A 21,819-nucleotide genomic window follows, 5' to 3' on the forward strand; every position below is an offset into this window, starting at 1 on the left:
TCACCTATTCCGGTAGGAATTGGTGTCACTGCCCTGTCTGAGAGGTGGTAGAGACAGACCCAGCCCACAGGAGCTACTGCTGGGAACCCTGCCATTTAAATGCCAGCCCGATAGGCGACCCCAGCCACTGTATCGTATCTCCCTCCAGAAACTTCACCTTCCTGTGTCCTTCAGGAGGAGTGTCTGCTGACGGTGACACGGCCCCTCCGCCCTTCTTAGGATATTTCTCTCCCGCTTGTCCCCACCCCTTCACTGTCCGGTGGCCTCATGGACTTCGGCTTCTCTTGTCAGGTACTGCTGAAATTGTTCAGTTACTGCGTGAAGGTGAAAGTCAACCGGCAACAGCTGGTCAAGCTGGAGATGAACACTCTGAACGTCATGCTGGGGACTCTCAACCTGGTAAGGAGTGTTGGCTGTAAGAGCTGAGGAGTGTGCAGGGCTGGGGGAAGGCAGCTCACCTCTGCCCTCAGATGAAGCGGGTTTGTGACCTTTGCAAACCTCTCATCTGTCTGACTGATGGGCACAGAGGCTTGAATTATGCAAGCTGCCCCTTATCCCCCTGCTGGCTCACCCCTGCTGCTGCCACAGCACACGGGAGCATCCTTGTTTCTTTCCTGAACTCAGAAGCAGGAGGCAGTCCCTGCAGCAGTCCTGACTGCACCCCAGTGGGAAATGGGTGCCACTCACCTCTGGGCGACCAGAAACAGATCACACACACACACACACTCACGGCGACCAGAGAGAGGCCAAAATGTTTCCACTGTCCTCAAAAACCCACACGCTGTCTCTCTCTCCACGCATGCCCATGCACGCGCACCACACACACACACAGCAACACATGCACACACACACGCGTAGACACACACACATGCAGCAACACACCCAAACACAACGCACACACCCACACACACACGCAGACACACGCAGCGACACACACACACACACGCAGCGACACACACGTGCGTGCTGTGTGTGCAGATTGCTGGGAACACGAGGTCGTGAGGGCGCCCTGGAGGAGGAGGCCGCGTTAGCAGTGTGTGGGCGCGGCCGCCGCCTCCGTGTGACTGGCCCCTCCTGCAGGCACTGGTGGCCGAGCAGGAGAGCAAGGACAGCGGTGGTGCCGCGGTGGCCGAGCAGGTGCTGAGCATCATGGAGATCATCCTGGACGAGTCCAACGCTGAGCCCCTGAGCGAGGACAAGGTGGGTGGGGCCGGCCTGTGCATCCACAGGCACCGTCTTGTCGCCAGCCACTGGCTTACTTGGGTCTAGCTGTGTCAGCCAGGAATGATCGAACCTTCTCAGCTGGTAGGAATGGCAACCATTCCTGATGGTGATGTCATTGCATCAAAGCCTGAAATCCACAAATTCAGAGGAAACAAAGCGGCTGGTCCAGCTCACAGACGGGGGCCTTAGTGCAGCCCCTCATTTCACAGCTGAGGATGCTCCAAGCCTAGAGGAATGAAGCGAGCCGTTTGGTATCATATAGTTGGTATCTTACTGTATAGTTAGACGCCTAGAACTCAGGTCTCCAGCTCCCAGTTCAGTTTCTCTCCACTTGGTGCCCCTGTGTATTCCTGTGGTCTTGTTGGTGCTGATTTTTGGCTAGAGATATGACCAAATGAATACCAGGGAGCCTACACTGTCTTGGGGAAGGGAAAGCCTGTGTGGTATTTTGACCACCTGTATGGGTATATTTGACCACTAAGAATAGAACCAGCGCCGAAACTTAGAAACTGATTTTTGAGGTGGAGCTCCCACTGCTGATTGTCCCCAGGAAGTGCTGAGACACTGCTCTTCTGAGGCTACTTCTGGTGGCTCTGATGGAAGTGGATAACCTTTCAGGGCCAGTTGTTGGCTGCAGCCAAAGTCCCGGCCGTATTAACAGGACTTCCATCCTTTCTTCTTGTAGGGCAACCTCCTCCTGACGGGTGACAAAGACCAGCTCGTGATGCTCTTGGACCAGATCAACAGCACCTTTGTCCGCTCCAACCCTAGTGTGCTCCAGGGCCTGCTTCGCATCATCCCATACCTTTCCTTCGGGGAGGTGGAGAAAATGCAGATCTTGGTGGAGCGGTTCAAACCCTACTGCAGCTTTGATAAGTATGTGGCTTAGATTCAGACAGCTAACTGAGAGTCGCCGTGAAAGCCCTGAACCAGTTCTGGGAGACTAAGGAAGAATCACCTGAGTTTCTATTAGATTTTTGTGTACCAGTCTGGCCTTTTAGGGGATTGGTCTAACTGGGGAGGCAGAAAGTGAAAATATATTGTGTTAAAGCAGCAGTTGGTGAGGCAGAGAAGGCGAGCTGGTTGGAGGGACTCAGGTGTGCAAAAGCAGAAAATGCAAGAGAAGGTTGGGAATTTGGGGAACGTGGCAGAGAAGAGGGACTATGGCAGGAGGCAGGTGGGAAGGGTCTTCTGTTAGGCTCAGGAGTCGGTACTCTAGGACTTTGAGGCTTGTGAGCCAGGAGAATGACACGATCAGCTCTTGTTGCTCCTTTCACACTCTCAGGGTCTTTGCTCTTTCGTCCAGGTATGATGAAGATCACAGTGGCGATGATAAGGTCTTCCTGGACTGCTTCTGTAAAATTGCAGCTGGCATCAAGAACAACAGCAACGGGCATCAGCTGAAGGATCTGATTCTGCAGAAGGGAATCACCCAGAGTGCCCTGGACTACATGAAGAAGCACATCCCCAGCGCCAAGAAGTAAGCAGCTCCGCCCTCCTTCCCTCTTCCTGCTTCCTTCTCTTCTTCATCGTCTGGGCATCCCTCAGCCTTCCTTGGGGTCGCCCTCCCCTCTGGAAACTGTCCAGGCGACCATGCAGCCCTTGGGGCTGTGGGAAAGGGTGGCAGTTTGTTGGCTTCTGTTTCAAGCACTCATTTCTCTTTTAAAGACTTACTTGTTTGGCTGTGCTGGGATTAGCTGCAGTGCACAAGATCTTTAGTTGCTGCATGTGGGGTGTAGTTCCCTGACCAGGGGTCGAACCTGGGCCCCCTGCTTGGGGAGCTCAGAGTCTTAGCCAGTGGCCCATCAGGGAAGTCCCTCAGGTCCTCCTTCTCCCTGGTTTCTCAGCTGAGCTGGGTGGTCCGCTGTGACTCTACGGTGCGCTGGAAGGTGCGGTCGCGTCTAAACAAGCCAGGACCACCGGCCGGTTTCTAGGTGGCCTTTGCCTCTCTGGCCTGCTCATAAGCCTCTCTTTGCTTTGCAGTCTGGATGCTGACATCTGGAAAAAGTTTTTGTCTCGCCCAGCCCTGCCGTTCATCTTGAGGCTGCTTCGGGGGCTAGCCATCCAGCACCCTGCCACCCAGGTGAGTGACCAGCATACACGGGGGCCCTTCTCTGGAGCAGGACACGTCATGTGAGGGAACCACACCCTCTCTGCTCTTCTCCCACGACTGAGTGAAGGTGACCACCTCAATTAGCCTTGAGCTGGAAACTGCCCTAGTGTATAAGAGTCCCAGAGTAGACGGACTCTCAGAAGTCACCTGGTTCATCTCTCGGTGTGCAGAGAGGATTAAGTTACACTTGTGTTTTCCTCATTCAGCTCATTCTTATGTGGGGCTTCGTTACCTCACGGCTCAGCTGAGCAGCATTTGTGAGGGTGTGGCTGGCCAGGGAGGTGAAAGCTGCCTTCTGGCCACAGTCCCTGGGACATTTGTAACACCATCACCGCCAGCTTCTGCTCTGTGCAGGCAGCTGAAAACCCGGTTTGCAGGGGGCCCACCCTGTGCGCCGTGTTGCTCATTCCTGATAGTCACTGGGTCGAGATATCTGTTACCCTCACGAATAGTAATTGACCCAGACAGGTGGCCAGTCTGGATTACTTTGTTTTAATTAACCTATTATTTTGAGATAACTAGATTCAGATGCAGTTGTCGAGAAATGTTACAGAGACGTCGTGTGTCGCCTTCACTTAGCTTCTCTCAGTACTGCATCTTGCAAAACTGTAGTAAATCATCATAGCCCGGGCGTCGGCACCCACGCCGTCAAGCTTCAGGACCGCTCCATCACCACAGGGCTCCCTCCTGTGGTCCCTCACAGCCGCATCCGCCTCTCCGGGCAGCCGCTGACCTGGCCTCCATCTCCCTAGATCTGGCCTGTCTAGGATGCTGAGCACAAAGTGGAATTAAGTGGCGTGTGACTTTGGCCTTTCTCACTCAGCGTACTGTCTGGCATCCACCCTGACTGCCGTGGGTGCCAGTGGTTTGTTGCTTCTCGTTGCTGAGTAGTCCCCGGTGGGGATGCCCTGTGGCCTCTTTAACCGTCACCAGCTAAAGGGCATCTGGGTCGTTGATTGTGAATCGAGTGGACTAACTTCACGTGCAGGATTCTGTGTGAACACGTGCTCATTTCTCTGGGTCGAGTGCCCAAGACTGCGGTTGCATTGGCTTGTGTAATGGTCGCGTTACTTTGTTTTACAAGAAGCTGCCAGGCTGCTGTCTGGAGGGGCTGCGCTGCTCCACCCTCCCCTCGGCAGAATCTGAGCGACCCTGCCTTATCCATCCTCGCCCGCATTTGGGGGTGCCAGCGTTCTTCGTTTCAGCCGTGCCGATAGATGGAGGGTGGTCTCGTGGTTTAATCTGTGTTTCTCTGGCGGCTGATGACGCTCGTTGCGCATCTTTCCGTATCCCTCCTCTGTCTTCAGCGACAAGCGTTTCTGTATTTCTTGCCCCATTTTTAGTAGTAGCATGTTTTTGACGTTGGGTTTTGAGAGTCCTCAGGGCTGCCTTTTTTGTTGTTGTTTCCACATTCTCATTTAGTGATGTTTTCTGAAAACTCATTCTAAAAATGTGTTTAGCTGGCCACAATAAAGATCTTCCATGTGTCTCGCTCAAATAGCTGTTGTTTTCAACTTTTTTTCAGTTCAGTAGTAATAGTCATAATCAGTGCATCTTTATGGGTAATTCTTCCTGCATAATGGTTTTCACTATTTTCCCCCCGTCTTTGTAGCATCGTTATTTTGAATGTGGATAAATCAAGGGACAGAATTGTAATTTGACCAGTGGCAACACATTGACTTGAGAACTCTGGTCAGTGGGTTCCAGGCTTATTCTTAGTTACTAATTGGGTTTTTTTTTAAAATAAGGCTTCATCTAGGTAGATGCTTGGCATTCCTGCTCCCGACCACTCACTCTTTCACCACGAGTGTGTGTAGTGCCCGTCACGCACCTGAGCTGTGCTAGGCTGAAGCAACGCTGGCGAGTGAAACAGTCCCCGTGTGAGTCCTCCAGAGCTCGCTCTCTGGTGGAAGATAGGGCTCAGGACACAGGGTATCAGAGCACGGGGTACATATGCAGTGTGGAAGGGGTCAAAGGAAAGGGGACTTCTAAGACGAGAATATGGTGCCTGCAAAGGCTCAGAGGTGAGAGAGCTAGAAACGTTCGAGGAACTGGGAGCAGTTCCAGTTGGGGGAGGCCTGGCAAGAGTTGGTGCTGGAGACATCAGTGCGGGTCCACATCACGTTCCCCAAGGAGAGCAGTGTGTGGTGTCTCCCAAGGGTGGTGCCCCTGGCTATTCCCTGGAGGATGAATTGCGGGACGGTGACATGGGAGGCGGGAAGGACAGTTTATTAGAATCTGGGTGAGAGCCCCTGGTGGCTGAACTCCAGTTAGTGAGGTGGACAGTGAATGGATTCCACAGAGATCTCGGGGGTGGAGTAAACGGGGTTTGGAGATTTAGTGCTCATGGGCAGTGAAGAAGCTGGGTGAATCAAGAACTCTGCTCAGTGTCTGGACTGAGCGACAGGAGGTGCCACTGAAAGAGATGAGAACTCGGGGGTTTGGAAGTGAGTGAAGGGAGGCAGTCCGTGATACTCGATTATTAGTGTATGGTCTGTCCTCCTGACCAGAGTGTGAGCTTCGGGCGGGCAGGGGCATCACGTGCATGGGTGTGCATGCACACTTGGACAGTAAGCACCCCGCATGCACCGTTCAGTCGGCCGTTCAGCTATGAGTTCAGCGTTCAGAGTTGTTGAGACGTGAGCTACCGTGTCGTTGTGCTGAAGAACAAAGTGGACACGTACGTACCTGCTGTGAAGCTCGATTGATGAGCTAGTGACTCAAGTTGATTGCTGAACTTTAAGGTCACAGGTTGACTTAGATTTCGATTGAGTGTCGGCTCTGTAGTGATTGGTGACCTGGGATGTGGCAAGGCCTCACAGCCGGCAGACCCATCTGCCCTCAGCGGGGCGATGCGCTCACACCCCTGCAGGTGGTGGGCTACTGTCATGCAGCAGCTGCCAGCATTTTTAAGCACGGGGTCTTCTGGTTTGTATTCGTTTCTTTCTAAGCTCTTTCTCTTTCTTACTCCCACGTGTGCTTGTGAGTCTGGAATACTCCAGTTGAGAAAACGCCCGTGCTCCTGGGCTTGGAGGGCCTGGGGGCCCCAGATGCAGCACGCAGCACAGCCCCTGTCGGTGTCGGGGGCCAGCCCTCCTCAGTGCGGTCACTGAGTTCACCACTGAGGCCTTATCAGGCGCCGCTTCTCTGGAGCGTCTGACCTGAGCCCCGTTCACGTTCACTGTGCTGGGTGCTCTACCTGATTCAGTCATCACAGCGACCCTGGCCTGCCCCCGTTTTATAGCTGGGGGTATTGAGGACTGCAGAGCGTGGTGACTACTCGGGTCAGTGGCAGAGTCTAACCTCCATTTGTCCAAATCTCTCGAAGTGTAAAATCAAAGGATCCGATCGAAACCAAGCAGATGACGTGAGACTGTGCACATTGTTTTTGTTTTCTTCCAACCTGGAAGCTCCTGAGAAGAACACGTGCCCGTGCACTTGGTGGCCTGCAGCTCTCTGGTCCTTTCTTGGCAGGTTCTGATTGGAACTGACTCCATCACAAACCTGCATAAACTGGAGCAGGTGTCCAGCGACGAGGGCATTGGGACCCTGGCTGAGAACCTGCTGGAGGCGCTGCGGGAGCACCCCGACGTGAACAAGAAGATCGACGCAGCCCGCAGGGAGACCCGGGCCGAGAAGAAGCGCATGGCCATGGCCATGCGGCAGAAAGCGCTGGGCACGCTGGGCATGACGGTACCACCTGCCCGGGGCCCCTGCCTGTTGACAGGGGGGTTTAGGAGCTGGGGTCGGGCATGTGAAGATGCAGGCTGGGAGGTGGGTGGGGGGTGGGGTGTGAGGCGCCGTGCCCGACGCTTTGCTTAGAGATGTGACTGTCACTGCTCTGCTCTGCGCTGCAGAGGTCAGACGGCTCAGATTTACAGAGACTTTAGAAATGGTGATGGCTCTTGTAAGATTTTGTTTAAGCCCCTCATGTGTGTCTGTGAGGTTGACATTACACCCATTGTTCAGATGAACTAGTTGGGGCTGAGAGGTGCAGTAAGCAGGCCAGGGCACATAGCTAATACGTGGCTGGCAGGCATTTGAACCCAGGTCTGTGTGACACAGGGGGCTCTGGGCTCTCTTCACTGCCCACCTTGGAAGAGGCCGCAATCCTGTGAGACCGAACTCTGTGTCAGCAGATTTAAAACTCTCATGGGAGCAGTAAATGAATCGTGTGCTGCAGCCCTCAGCAGCCGAGGCCTGGGCTTGCTGGCACAAGGAGGGGGACCTTACTGGTGGCAGGTGGCCACTGGCCGGGGTTCCAGCCAGATGGTTTCCTCTGCTTCAGTGGTTCCTGTAGGGAGAGAAGAGCAGGCGGATCTGGGTCTGCACCCTCATTAGAAGCCAACTGAAGAGGTTTCCTTTCAGCGCAACCGTCCTTTCCCCATATGTAGAGGGTCAGCGTGTGCCTGCGTGTCCTGGGCCCGCGGGGAGGGTGGGTAGCAGCCCCATCTGACCCGACCCCCGGGCCCCCCTTGCAGACCAACGAGAAGGGCCAGGTGGTGACGAAGACGGCACTGCTGAAGCAGATGGAGGAGCTGATCGAGGAGCCGGGCCTCACGTGCTGCATCTGCAGGGAGGGCTACAAGTTCCAGGTGCGCTGCCGGGCCCGCCGGGGCTCACGCCCGAGGCCAGCCGTCCTCTTCAGAGGCGCTGCCGGGCCCGCCGGGGCTCACGCCCGAGGCCAGCCGTCCTCTTCAGAGGCGGAAGGCAGGCTGACCTGAACAGTCGCAGCAGCAGCAACTGCCGCTCACGGAGTCAGGCCCTGTGCCCAGAGCCTTTATGTCAGCTGAGGAACTTTATCTTTAAACGTGTAATGAAGAGCCCTCATCTGTGGATGAGAAAACAGTACCCGTAGCAAAGGCAGAGTTCTAGGCCAGTTCAGAGCCGGGGCTGTTAAAAGACACCATGCTGCCCCCGTTCAGGTAACCTGGCGAGAAGGGCAGGACCTCAGCTTTTTCGGCGCCACCGGACTCGCTTTACCGCCTGGGAGCAGAGCAGCAGGCGGCCAGTTTGCTGCCCTGAGGCCTCGGGCGCCCTTTTCCTCTCCAGCTCGAGTTGACTTCCTCACTCCTCAGCCTGCTGACTGGCAGGCGGCTGGGGCTCAAGGCCTGTAAGTCCCGAGGTGACACAGGCTCCTTGGGGCTTTCTGGTCAGTTTTGAAAAACAAGCGACTTAACAAGAAGGTGCTTTTTTCTTCATTTTCAGATGAATGCAGCAGAAAGAAAAGGACAGTTCAATCTTGGATTCCTGCCCCTCTGTCTGCAACCAAAACCTTATTTTGGTTGCTCCCCACAACCCTCATTTTACCGGGGCTGTGCCCCGCCAAGTGCTAAACCAAGTGGCTGCAGGGCTCACTGTCCCGTACTCGTGAACACAGCCCCTCATAGGCATACAGCCCCCAGGGTTCCCTCTGCTCTGCTTCCCGTCCTCCCAGAGCCTGCTGTGGTGCTCCTCCTCACCTGCCTTCCTCCCAGAGCCTGCCGTGGCACTGCTCCTCACCTGTCCTCCTCTTCCCTCGTCTTTGCAGCCCACCAAGGTCCTGGGCATCTACACCTTCACCAAGCGGGTGGCCCTGGAAGAGATGGAGAGCAAGCCCCGGAAGCAGCAGGGCTACAGCACCGTGTCCCACTTCAACATCGTGCATTACGACTGCCACCTGGCGGCCGTCAGGTGGGCCTGCTTCCTGCAGCGTGGCCCCCACAGGCCTCCCCCGGCGTGTACTTCTTTCCCAGACCTGGGGGGCGGCAGGGAGCAGGCAGCTTGCGGGAGGCCCTGGCCTGGGAGGGGTTGGGGATGCCAGCCCTGAAGTTTTAATTGTGTTCCTTAGGTTTTGGGAAGTAGGGTGTCCTGCCTTCAGCCATGTAGGTCCCAGAACCATTCCTGGGAAAATGCACTTGACTTTTGGCCCAGGGTTGGTGAGAGCAGCCTTGCCTACTGGAGGCTGTGGGGCCGGCGTTTACCATCTCGTAGTTAGAAGCGGCTGCTCCTCTGTAGAGTCAGTAGTCACTTGTCCCTGCCCTCCTCCCAATCCAGGCTGGCTCGAGGCCGGGAAGAGTGGGAAAGCGCGGCCCTACAGAACGCCAACACCAAGTGCAACGGGCTCCTTCCGGTCTGGGGGCCCCACGTCCCCGAGTCAGCTTTTGCCACCTGCCTGGCGAGGTGAGCGTGGGGCGTGGGGCGTGGTGGAAAAGAGGAGGTCGGACCTCCCTGGTGGCCCAGTGCTTAGGGCCTGTGCTTTCACTGCAAGGGCACAGGTTCAGTCCCTGGCTGGGGTACACAGATCCCCCATGCTGTGTGGTGTGGGCAAAGAAAGGTGGAGGGGGGTTCCCAGGAGGCGGAGGAAGATCAGCCATCAGCTCAGCCCCCTCATCGGAGACCCACGTCCATCCTCACTTGCTCACAGGAGCCGCCTGGAGCAGGAGTGAGTCTGCTGAGAGAAGCCTGCACCCTCAGCACTTGGGCCCCGGGAGGAATCTCTGGTTTTCTGCTGCCTGCCCTTCTTTCCTGATCTTAGGACTCAAGACACAGGACCCCTGACTTGATCCTCGAGGCCAGAATTTCCCAGAGTTGACTTCCGTTCCTCTGAGGTTTAAATAATGAAAATAGCTTAACGGCTCGGGGAACATTGGTCTCCTTTCAAAGCTGCCCTTGTCCTAAAATCCAAAGTGGAGCAGTGGAGCCCTCTTTGAGGTCCTCATCCCCTACCGATGCCTAGGACAATGGTGCGCGTCCTGAGTCCTGCCGTTGAGCTCAGGGATCTGGTCCTTGGCAGGGATGACGATGCAGGTCACACTAGACCACGTTGAGCTTTTCACCGTGTGTCAGAAACGAGGTCCAGGGTGAATCGGGCAGAGCCCATGGAGATGGCGACGCATATTGATGTAGAAAAGCCTTTTTTCTTTTTTATGGAGGTTGAATAGATGATTCTCATGGATAGATCACCTTGGCAGAGTGGATAAGTCCTACTTTTCTTCTTCCGAAATGTAGTTCCAGTTGTCACAATACGTTCTATGACGTTAGTCTATCAAGGAGTGGGTCCCCAGACCAGTGCGTTCTCATCAGAGCTCGCAGAACATCTCATTTAGCGAGAGCAGAAATGAGAGGGTGCCGTGCTCGTCCCCAGCCCTGCCCCGTCCTCTCCTCTCCCTGTCGCTGCCTGTCTGTGGGTGTAACCTTCGCACCCATCTGGCCGGCGGGGGCCCTGCCTTCCCAGCGGGTCTTCGCCGTGAAGCTGGCTTCCACTTCGCCATCTGTCCCCTTCTCCCAGGCACAACACTTACCTCCAGGAGTGCACGGGCCAGCGGGAGCCCACGTACCAGCTCAACATCCACGACATCAAGCTGCTCTTCCTGCGCTTCGCCATGGAGCAGTCCTTCAGCGCGGACACGGGCGGGGGCGGCCGGGAGAGCAACATCCACCTGATCCCGTACATCGTGCACACCGTGCTCTACGTGCTGAACACGTGCGTACCCGCCCGGGCCCCGCGCGCCGCAGTCTGTCCCAGAGTGAGCGCTGGACCCCGGGCGGCATTTACTGAAGTAGGGACGTTTGCCTTTTTGGAGTCACTCAGGATGAAGCGGTAGACGCTTCCTTTTCCAGAGCAGTCTCATCTCCCTCCGAGGGCTGCATCCTAGGACTGACCTTGGGCCAGAGCGGGAGCAGGGAGCGGGAGAGGCCAAACCATCGAAGCTTCTGCTTCAGCATAGCCCCAGCTTGCAAGACTGTTCCCTCGGGTCAGGGCCAAAACAGACCGGCTGTTCCCGGTGAGGTGTCATGGCTGGAGGGCGCGGCAGGACCGAGGGCCTGGTATCCGTAAGTGCAGACTGGACTTGCTGTCCCCGCTTCCTCTCCAGTGAGTGAGGCTCTGGCGGCTGTGAGGGGGAGGGCGGCTGAGGAGGAAGATGGCGTCCCTGAGAGGGCAGAGAGTAGTCAGTCGTTCTGCCTCGCTTTAAAAAGCCAGCTGAAAGATGGAAAGTGCTTAGCTCCTTGATTTGATTGAAATGGTTTTACGCCTTCTAGTGAGAGTCTCCCGTCCGTGGGGCAGGTGCCGACAGGTGGAGAGGCTGAGTCCAGCCCACCCGAGGCTGCTGCACTCAGTTCAGGCAACAGAGCGATCATTCTCTTACCCTTCCTGGTCTTCAGCAGAGTGATTTTCTCCTTCCCTCCCGTTTCCCCATGAGGTAGAAGGCCGCTCTGGAGATGGCAGTCTTCATTGTTAGAGAGGCTCTGGCGGGTCTCCACCCATCATGACCTCACCCGCTCAGCTGTTTAGACCAAGGAAACAGCCTGCGTTGTTGACAGCCTGAGCATTCCAATCGCCCTCGCGGTGCCTCAGGCCCGAGCAGCGCTCCCCGCCCCGGCCGTGGACCTCTAAGGGGCCCTTGTGTCTTCTTGGCAGCCGTGAGGTGGCAGGGGCTGCCCTGTTCTCTGGGAAGCGAAGCGGGCCTGGAGAGGCCGTGTGCTTTGCCTGGCGGAACAGAGCCCACGGCCTCAGGCGTCTCTGCGTCTCCCACGCCAGACGTGCATAACTCAGCTCTGGCCCCTTAGCTGGGGCGGCATGGCCTCCCGTTGTCTCGGTCCCCGAGGGCCCCGCCTCCTTCCTTCAGCGGCTCACGGCGTGTGAGCTTGGTCACGGGGGCTGGTTGAGCAGGGCTCACGGCCTTTGTATGTGAGGGCGAGTGTGTCACACGCACCGTGGGCCAGCGGAGTTGAGTGCATCCTGCGATGGCACGAAGCTTCTGGTTCCTGATTCTGAGTCTGGCGGCCCCTCCTGCCCCACTGCATCCCATCCATGGAGCAGGAGAGGGCGTACTGTCCCTGTGCCCCCCCCCCCCCCCCCCAGCAGTGTCCGCAGCGCCATCCGCGGGCCTGGTGGCCTGGCGTGCGTGCCCACTTGTGTTGCGTTTTTACTTCCCTCCAGAGAATTAGGCCAGGGCGGCAAGCACTCTGGGTCTGAGAGCGCCATCCCGGTCTTAAGGGGAGAGTGGCCTCCCAGGGCCCACCCAAGGGCTTGCGGAAGCTTCCTGGCCAAGAGAGTGGGGATCCACGCTGGGGAGGCCGGGCCAGGCAGCCTGGTCGGAGCCCGGTCCCTCCCTTAACACGAGGTGGTAGCTGTCCCCCTGGGTTGCTGCGAGGATCGAACGCGATAACCTTAGCACACACCAGGCGGTGAAGTATGGTCACCGTTGTTACTGCAGTTCAGACGGGCGCGAGAACGAGAGGTAGGGCTCGCTGGAAGAATCTAGTCTAATGAAGGAGACAGGACAGGAGAGCCTTAAGAGAGCGAACCAGAAAGGCCTAGGAGAGACACCGGGGGCAAATGCCGTGTGGACAGTTAGCGTACTGAGACTCGTGGGGTTGGGGGCTGTGGGCCGTGGGCTCAGTCAGAGACTCCAAACCAGTGACTTGAATCACATCACCTCATCCCCCAGGCCTTCAGATACCCTGATAAAGCGGTGCTGGCTGTCACGTTCCAGGGTCATTAGAACACTGAGATGGTGGAGGGTTTGTGAAAGTGCTGGTCACGTGCATATTGGAGTTGTGTGGAGCTGGACTGGGGGTGGGCAAGGAGGATACTGCCAAGCAGGACTTGGGGGGCGGGCTGCTCCGCTTGGAGAGGGGCGGGAGGGGCCGCCCGTTCAGGAAGCTTCCCAGCGGGAAGCCGAGCACACCCTCACCCCTCTTGCGGCTCGGGCCTGTGTCTGCCCTGCTCTCAGGGTGACCCCTTTCTTCCAGAACCCGAGCAACATCCCGAGAGGAGAAGAACCTCCAGGGCTTTCTGGAGCAGCCCAAGGAGAAGTGGGTGGAGAGTGCCTTCGAAGTGGACGGGCCCCACTATTTCACGGTCCTGGCCCTGCACGTCCTGCCCCCGGAGAAGTGGCGAGCCGTCCGTGTGGAGATCCTGCGGAGGCTGCTGGTGACCTCCCAGGCTCGGGCAGTCTCTCCAGGTGGAGCCACCAGGTTGGTACTTGCTTCGGGAAGCATCTGCTTGGGAGGTTGTTGCCTGGGCTCTGAAACCCACTCTGCAGGACTGGCTGAATGTCGGGTGCTGAGAGGAGGCCGCTCGTCAGCCTTTGGTTGACCCTCACCCCGCTCAGACTGTCTGACCGAGAGTCTCGGCCTGATGGCGGACAGATGCCGGCTGCCTCTGGGGCAGGTGTTCAGCCTCTAGAAGTGGAGCTGGGCTCACCTCTGGGAAATACCTCAGGGAGGAAGCCACCCAGGCACCGTGTGAAGCCTCTCAGGAGAAGAATTCGGGCCGGCAGGTGGCTGGGACAGGCAGTCCGGTTTTCCGAATCTTGCTAGTCCCGGCTTAAACTAGCCAAGCCTCAGGGCTGTGCTCGGGAGCTTCTTTTCTGACACTGAGCGTGGCATCTCTCTCCTTGCTCACGTTCCTCTCCCGTCTGCCCCGCGTTCCGTGAGCCTGTCCTCTGTCTCTGCTGTTGGACACCTCCCGAAGAAGGGGGGCATTTCAGGAAGGAAGTGGTCTTCATTTTCATGACCCTGTGTTGTGATTTGGGTCATCAGGGAGGTGTCTTGAGGGAAACAGCTGCAAATGATAACATGGACTGTTGGGCCTGCATGGATTGCCGCACTCCAGGTGGGGCCCGTCACGCGGCTCTCGGCCTGGGGTGGCCCCAGCCATCTGCATTCTCAGGCTGCAGAGTAGGGTGTGGGTTGGTGGCTTGCTTCTGCCCCTTGAGGGAAACCTGCTTCGCTGTGGGGAGTGCCTAGGGTTCAAGGGGACATTTCCAACAGGGGCACAGAGGAGGAGCTTTAGGCCCCAGTGGTGACAAGCCAAGTGGAAACACCCGTGGGCCTGCATTTCGCACCTGGTGTCTCCACTCCGTCAGCTCGTTTATCACGCCGGTAGTTGTGGGCACCTCCTGGCCCAGAGAGCAGGTTGGAGCTCTGCTGGTGGATCCCCCTGCCCCCATTCCAGACCAAGCACTTCCCAGGGTTTCCCAAGAGCCTGAAGCATTATTAGTTAGCTTGTTTTATTGTTGTCGAAGGATAGCTCAGGAATCAGCCCGTAGCTCACTCCTAGGAATCAGAAAGTTAGACATGGGAGGTACTGAGTTGTGGATGAGCAGAGTTGGCCTGCGTCCACAGCGCAGAGCGGCTGCTCACTGGGCGCAGGGCCTCGGTGACAGGTGTGAAACCCGTGCCCACAGGAGCTGTGCGGCGTTCACTTAGGAGACTGGAATTCATTACTGTCCCGGGCAGTTCAGGAAAAGCCGATCTGGTCACAGCTTAATTAGGAGATCCAGCGTGAGCTGGCCCGTGAGCTGCCGTTTTCTCTGCAGCAGTTTGGTCACCTTCACTGATGAGCCTTAAGTAATTAAGTCAGGCAGGGCCACCCCGGATTCCTGCCACCAAAGCATAAGAGCAGCGCAGGCAGGGCGTGGGGGTGTGAGCGGGGCGGCGGGGCAGTGGGACTCCAACGAGGAGGGCGCGCAAGGGGCCCCTGGAGGGCGGGGCGGTGGGGGTGTGAGAGGGACGGCCGGGCAGCGGGACTCCTCCAAGGAGGGCGCGCGAGCGGCCCCTGGAGGGCGGGGCAGTGCTGCCCAGCAGCTTCCTGCTGAGTCCATTGTGCGGGAAGGTGGCAGATACACGGAATCTGGGAATTTGCATAAAGTTGCTTTCTCCTGCGGGTTTCACATTCAGGAAAGAGTCTTCTGCGAGGAACTTGCCAGCATTTAAGCCTGGGACGTTCCTAGACGTCCGTCAGAGCCTCCCTGTTGCCGCCTGCCAGCACGCAGACCTGCAGGGACAGAGCTCCCGCCCTGCCTCCAGGCCCACCCCGCAGCAGGCCTCCCTTTAGACCACGTGTGTGCACGCGCTGTGGGAGGGGAGGAGGCGGGCGCTCTGGAGAGGCTGGGGGCGGCGGGGTACAGGTAGCATGCTTTAGCAAGCGGCGCCGTCCCCGTTGTCCTTTTACTTTGGTTAAGAGCTTAAACGTTTACTGAGTGCAGGTGTGGATGGCTTGTCCTGTGCTCAGTCCCTTCACTCGAGGCCCATACGGACAGTGTGCTTTTAGCCTCTTAAATGAATGACGTCTGTGCTTGTCTTAGAGTCTCGCGGTTATAAACACCTGTGCTGTGCGTGCACACACATTTTAGTACCAAGTCTGGTCCCTTTGGTTGCAAGCTCTGTTTCAAGGGGTAGAATCTCCATGACAAGGGTTTCTCTAGCCTTTCCAGACAACACCTACCCTAGATCTTGGGTCGTAGAGACGGAACCCTGGCACCAGCACTTCACCCCCTGTGCGGAGAGGACTGGCCTTACTGGCTTTCACGCTGGCTGTGCCTTCTGTAACCATTCCTGAGGCCCAGAGTGTCTGCCGAGAAGGCAGTGGACACTGCTGCCACCAGGACCCCTGGGTATTCCTGGCCGGTCTCTAACCCTGAACTGAATCACTGGATGAGGTGACAGTGATGCAGGTCAGGAGCCCAGGGGTGTGGCGAGCAGTTCCGGGATTATGCGGGGATTTAGGAGGTGTCGGGTGTTTGCAGCTCCCGTCCCAGTCGTCACTGTTGCTCAAAACCAGCTTTCCACCAGCTTCTGTTTTTCAACACGGCACGTGGTTGATAAGTTACTGTGCGTGGCTAGTTGAGGTAAAATTCCCCTGGTGGGAACGTGAGGACCAAAGCAGAGCCTTTGTTTCCTCCTGCACTTACTAGATCCCGTCAAGTTTGAGAGCGTGTGTGGGGCTGAACCCAGGGAAGCGCGGGCTCCGCCTCGTCTCCTGGGGGCAGTAGTAGCCTTTTGGCTGCCGCGCCTGTAGCTTCTCTCCCCCTCTCCCCGACTCGGCAGGGTCACGGCTGAGGTGCCATGCACGGGACATCTGGTCTTGTGGTGAATAAGCCACGGGCCCTAGTGCCTCAGGAGCTCTCGCCCCGGCTGCTTTCCTCTGAGAAGATGGCTGAGGGGGCTGGATTGAGGGGCGTGACTCCCAGGGTCCTTCCCGCTCCCGGAGCACGGGGCTTGACTCTTTTCCAGAAGATGGCTGAGGGGGCTGGATTGAGGGCGCGTGACTCCCAGGGTCCTTCCCGGTCCCAGAGCACGGGGCTTGACTCTTTTCCAGAAGATGGCTGAGGGGGCTGGATTGAGGGGCGTGACTCCCAGGGTCCTTCCCGCTCCCAGAGCACGGGGCTTGACTCTTTTCCAGAAGATGGCTGAGGGGGCTGGATTGAGGGGCGTGACTCCCAGGGTCCTTTCCGCTCCCGGAGCACGGGGCTTGACTCTTTTCCAGGCTGACAGACAAGGCGTTGAAGGACTACTCAGCGTACCGCTCTTCCCTTCTCTTTTGGGCCCTCGTTGATCTCATTTACAACATGTTTAAGGTAAGGCGGCCCTGGGAGCGTGGCTGGGCTTGGCAGGCACGTGGACGTCCGTGTGGCAGCTCTGGCCCTGCCTCGGCCTCCGGCTCCACCAGCTCCCCCGGGAGACAGGCTGCGCCCGCCCGCCGTGGGAGGGTTTCCCGTGGCTTAGACCCTGCCGTGAGTGCATTTGTGTCCACGGCCATTCCGTCCCTGTGCCCCCGTGTGCTGCTGCTGCGGACCCTCCCCTTCAGGCGGGTGCCGCCGCCCCACCCCCACAGTCACCCTTCAGGGGTCGCTCTCGTGCCTTTCTTGGAGCAAGTCCGTGGCCTTGTGTGAGCGTAACTTCTTCCAGCACAGCTTATATTAGCTTGGCCAAAAGGTTTGTTCCGTGAGATGGTGCGGAAAAACCCGAACGCACTTTTGGTCACCCTTATGATAGGGTTCCTCCTCTCTGCCTGGAGAGAGGGTTTACGGCCGGCTCCTTCCATCATCTGGGAGAAACAGCTCCGTTAAAGCGTGTTGGCGAGCCCCTCTCCTGGGGACGTGCTGGTGTGGAAGGTGTGGGAGGAGAGTGTGTGTGCCTGTCGAGGCGCGTAGCTTCCCAGGACTCGAGCCTGAGCGGGGCTGCGCGAGGGGTGGCCGGAAGCGGTGCTGCTCCGGGAAGCAGGGCGCATGCCCCCGGGAGAACGCGGGTGTGACGGGCGGGCGCGCTCCCTCCCTCCTCGGCTGGGGCCCCGGTGACCGCCCGGTCCGTCTCCTGCTGCTTGTAGAAGGTGCCGACCAGCAACACGGAGGGAGGCTGGTCCTGCTCTCTGGCCGAGTACATCCGCCACAACGACATGCCCATCCACGAGGCCGCGGACAAGGCCCTGAAGGCCTTCCAGGAGGAGTTCATGCCGGCGGAGACCTTCTCGGAGTTCCTCGACGCCGCCGGTCAGTGTCAAGGGTTTTCATCTTCACAGACCATAGTGGGGCTGGCCGTTGCTTTCATCTTCGTACGCGGGGAGAAACAGGCGAGAACCAGCCTGTGGGTGACCAGCAGGAGGTCTGGGGGAGCTGTGTGCCTGCCAGCTCACTGGCTAACAAGATGCAGCCGTGACGTGGGGCTCCATTCAGCCCAGGCACTGTGTCCATCGCACACGCGTTTCCGCGGTACGCAGGGCAGCCGGTGTGAGGTGGAGCTGTGGTTATCCCCATTTTACAAGGTGGGATAACCGAGGCTTTGATGATTGAACAGGTTCCCAGTGGGAATGCCTGGAAAAATCACTGGAGCCCCTTTGACTTCCGACTGTTACAGCAGTTCACAGAGTTAACATGGAGCTTGCCTGTCTTCCTCCTGCCTCTTGGGGATCCAGACATCGTGTGTCACAGCTGCCCCGGGGAGGTGTGGGCAATACCAGCTCTGCTTCCTGAGATAAATAGGGTCGAAGGAGAGCAGAGAGCATCTCTGCTCATAGGCGCAGGGCAGCACCTCGACCTGGCGTCTCACGAGGTGTCCCCAGACAGGTCCTCACCCCCTGCTGGGAAAACTGAAGTCCAGTGTTGGCTCTGGAGTACAGGTTCTGTGGGCAACAAACCTGCCATCCTAATTGCGAGCATGAAAATGTGTTTGATTTCATGACGCAGCAGGTGACAGCAGGGGGAGGGCCTTGGGCCGGTGCTGAGGACACCCACCCGGAGTGAAGGCCCCGTGCGGGCTGTGGGCACGGCCGGCCTTTGCATGGTGGGGCTCCCAGAGCCAGAGCGCAGGGCTGTGCCTGCCTCACTCCTGTGAGCTGCTTCCTTTTTTGCCTGGCATTTATAATGGGAATCTTGTCAAGTGTAAGAGAAGGAAAAACATCTCCACACTGCCCTGTCTAAGCGCAGGCCTCCGCCGGCATTTGCCAGGCTGTCTTCCGGGAGGGAAACGCTCAAGCGTTGGAGGGTGCTCCGTGTGAATTCCTCTCTCTGCCCGCATGAAGTTCCCCGGCCTGGGCCCGCCTTCCGGGTCAGCCGTGTGTTGCAACGGCCCCGGGGGAGCCCTGCTGGACACGCCTCTGTGGGTCTGCTGCCCCCTGAGTCGTCTGGTCATCAGGGCTTGGCACTGCTCACCTCCGTTTCTTTGTTAACTTCACTCGATGCTCTCAGGAGAGTCTTTTCAGCCTAGACACTTTACCTTGGCTGCTCTCTTTGCTTTTCGTCAGGAATCAATCCTGAACGAGAGCAGGTAGCCTCGCGTCTGTGTCCTTAGGGCCCAGTGCCATGCCTGTTGCCCAGGGGTCTGGGGAGCATCTACAGAATGGCAGTCTGAATGGCAGTCTGAGCCAGAGCAGGAGGGGGTGGGCACGGGAAGGAGGGGCTTCGCGTCAGCCCCGGGCAGGGAGAGCAAGGCCCGGTCAGGCGGGGCGGGAGCCTCTGCCCCTTCCACTCCGAGCGCAAGCGTTCATAGTCCCCTTTATTGCTTTGTTCAAACTGGTAGAAAATTTCAGAACATCAGACACACCCTCTTGAAACGCAAGGACAGGAGCATCTTCCAAAACCAACAAGAACCGGTGGGAGCCGCTGTCCCTCCGTTAGTGGGGCTGCTGGGAGACACCTCCGTCTGAGCGTGGCCAGGCCTGCGGGTTGACAGCCCACGTTGGTCAAACGTGAACCCTGTTTGTGAGGGACAGGCAGGGCTGTGGGGGGCCCGATGCTGTGCCTACCGTGCTTTCCTGAAGTGGCCTTGTCTGACCCCTTGCCCCTGATCTGGCGGTGGAGGGAACGGGGCTCCCCTGGCTCCCTCTGGCACCAGGCCCTAGACCCGGGCTTGGGTCCCACCCCCGAGGGCAGTGGGCTCGGCCTTTCTTGGCCCTCGGTCCCCCTGAGAGATGCTGAAGGCCGCAGACACGCTCTCCAGAGGCCCCTCCATCGTGCTCTGCGTCACAGTGGACTTGCAGGCTCCCTGCAGGGTCCAGGGACCCAGCTTTAGCGTCTCCACTCTTGGGAGATCATGAGCGCGGCGCCCCTGACCGGCGAGCGAGAGTTTGCTCGGTGACCGTCTCCCGGCGTCTCTGGGCTCCAGGGAGCAGCCGGTCGGAGCTCGTCGGAGCCCTGTGTGTTCTCCACAAGGACGCGGCCGCCGTGACTCTGGCTGGGCCATGCGTGCCACGGCTAAGCAGCCCCCGCCTGTTTTCCAGGTCTCTTGTCAGAAGTCACGGATGCAGAGAGCTTCCTGAAGGACCTGTTGAACTCAGTGCCCTGAGCCCCACGCGGAGAGCGGTCGACAGAGACGGAAGCTGCCTGCCTGCGCCCTCGGTGTCCCTCCTCCTGCGCCATCCCCTGGGGCGCCACATCACTGCTCCCCGCTCCCTCCCTCCTCCCGGAGCGGCTTGGGGTCTTAGGCTTCCCGTTGTGTCTCGTGTGTGTGGTGCGCTAGCTCTGAAATTGTCTGTAACCCAAGCTGTCGAAGGACTTGCACATACCTGGGCGCCACGCTGTGTCCTGGCCCACTGAGCCCTGCGTGTGCACATGTTGAGAAATAAACGAGTGACTTCATACCCGTCGGAAGGAAGGTGCTGCTGTGCTCGAGCCCCTCCTCGGTGACACAGGCCGAGTGCGTCTCCTTGCCTGCGTGGCCCTTGCCGGCGTCGGCAGGGAGCTCCGCGTGCGTCACGTTTGCGGCCTCTTCTTGGCTCCAAATGGAGCCTGTCTGTCCTCAGCCAGCAAGTTGGGGCACCTCGTTTGACGGCTGTGATCGTCCCTGAAATAAATGCCTTGGCTTCTCTTTCCGTTGTTTGGGCCTGAAGAGCTGAAGCCCAGAGACACGTGATTTTCTAGTCCCCGGCCGAAGGTGGGCTCTGCACAGTCGGGCGCTGGTCTTTCTGCAGCAGAGGGTGTATGGCATTCGAATTGAGAACCCTTCGGCCACGTCTCTGCAGGGTCGCCACGTTGGGAGAGGCCTGAGGCAGACTCAGGGTGATGAGGAGCCGCCCTTTATGAGCACGGTCTCTGCCAGGCGTGTGTGTGTGTGTGTGTGTGTTTATTTCTAGTCTTTTCTAGCAGCCCTGCAGGAGGGCGCTGTGAGCCCACGTCACTCGCTTAAAGCCCCCGGCCGGTTGCTGCTGCAGCGGACGCCTGTGCCTCTGAGGCCGTGTCCTGAACCGCTGTGGCAGTTGCCTCCGGGGGCTGGGAGCCCTGCTTCCCCACGTCGGTGGGCAGCAGCGCTCTCTCGAGGCAGCAGCGCTCCCGTGAGCTTCTCCCCAGATCTCAGAGCAAGGCCAGTGTGACCGCGGGCTTGCGGGGAGGGAGGGCTTGCAGTGGCTGCCTCCTTCAGCTCCCTGTGGGCCGCTCTGCCTCCTGCCTCCCTGGGCTCGATGTCCGCTTTGTGTGGCTCCCCGCTCAGGCCAGACCGTTTGGGACAGAAGGCTTACCTAGGCGTCTTCAGAGGACTCCCAGAGCCAGGACTTCGGCCCCCGCCCGAGCCCCCGACCACACACCACAGGCAGGCGTGAGTGTCCCCAGGGAGACAAAGGCGATTTGTTGCAAGAGCCGGGCTGGAGGCCCTGGCAGGCGGGCACGAGTGTGTGCTGAGTGCACAGGGGGGCCCGGGGGTGGGAACGGTGTCAGCTTGGCCCTGGGCACCCGCCCCTTCATTCACATCTCAGCTCTGCCCCCTGGAGTCTCCACACTCTCCCCGCCTGAAATGCAGTGTCGGTCTCCACGGGGTAGGCTGGTTGCCCGGTTCACGTCAGCTTACTTGCTGCCCTGTAGTAAGGAAATGCCTGTCCTTGTCACTGATGAACTCATCTGCAGTCTGTGGAACTTTGGCTTTAACAGACTCCGCGTCTCAGGTGGGGTCCACATACGTCGGGCTTTGGAGGTGGATGACGGGCCTTGGTCACTTGAGAACACTCGCTTCTCACCCCAAGCACAGCGATTTCGTTCCCTCTGCCAGGTCCATCGTCTCCTGCTCCCTGGTCTGTCCCGAGAGGCCTCCCGGGTCCACACTGCTATGCGGAGCTGCTCTTACGTAACCTCCTAGCAGGGAATGAGCTGGAGCAGCCACATCTGGGCCAGCACGCCCCCGGGAGTGCGGGGGAGGGTGCGGGGTGAACAGACAGACTGGACCTGTGCGCCGGGCACCATCGGAGGCTGAGCCGTGCACGTGGTCATGCCTCAGGGCCACAGGCTGAC

The 21,819-nt window shown here is 58.5% G+C and overlaps 1 protein-coding gene across 5 annotated transcripts in view; it reads left to right on the forward strand.

The window, feature by feature from the left end:
• UBR4 (ubiquitin protein ligase E3 component n-recognin 4) overlaps positions 1-20,183 on the forward strand; it is a 139,352-nt gene extending 119,169 nt beyond the window's left edge. For all 5 annotated transcript variants that reach the window (XM_070777901.1, XM_070777914.1, XM_070777911.1 and 2 more), the window contains 14 exons: positions 292-399; positions 1,081-1,200; positions 1,910-2,100; positions 2,531-2,704; positions 3,208-3,307; positions 6,812-7,030; positions 7,819-7,932; positions 8,868-9,010; positions 9,374-9,499; positions 10,608-10,802; positions 13,076-13,300; positions 16,596-16,686; positions 17,436-17,598; positions 19,824-20,183. In XM_070777901.1, the coding sequence (XP_070634002.1) occupies positions 292-399; positions 1,081-1,200; positions 1,910-2,100; positions 2,531-2,704; positions 3,208-3,307; positions 6,812-7,030; positions 7,819-7,932; positions 8,868-9,010; positions 9,374-9,499; positions 10,608-10,802; positions 13,076-13,300; positions 16,596-16,686; positions 17,436-17,598; positions 19,824-19,888 (2,034 nt within the window). In that variant the 3' untranslated portion in view covers positions 19,889-20,183. The remainder of the gene's footprint in view (positions 1-291; positions 400-1,080; positions 1,201-1,909; positions 2,101-2,530; positions 2,705-3,207; positions 3,308-6,811; positions 7,031-7,818; positions 7,933-8,867; positions 9,011-9,373; positions 9,500-10,607; positions 10,803-13,075; positions 13,301-16,595; positions 16,687-17,435; positions 17,599-19,823) is intronic.
• The last annotated feature ends 1,636 nt before the right edge of the window (positions 20,184-21,819 follow it).

This window comes from Bos indicus, chromosome 2 (genome assembly GCF_029378745.1).
Source record: "Bos indicus isolate NIAB-ARS_2022 breed Sahiwal x Tharparkar chromosome 2, NIAB-ARS_B.indTharparkar_mat_pri_1.0, whole genome shotgun sequence".
Lineage (NCBI taxonomy): Eukaryota > Metazoa > Chordata > Mammalia > Artiodactyla > Bovidae > Bos > Bos indicus.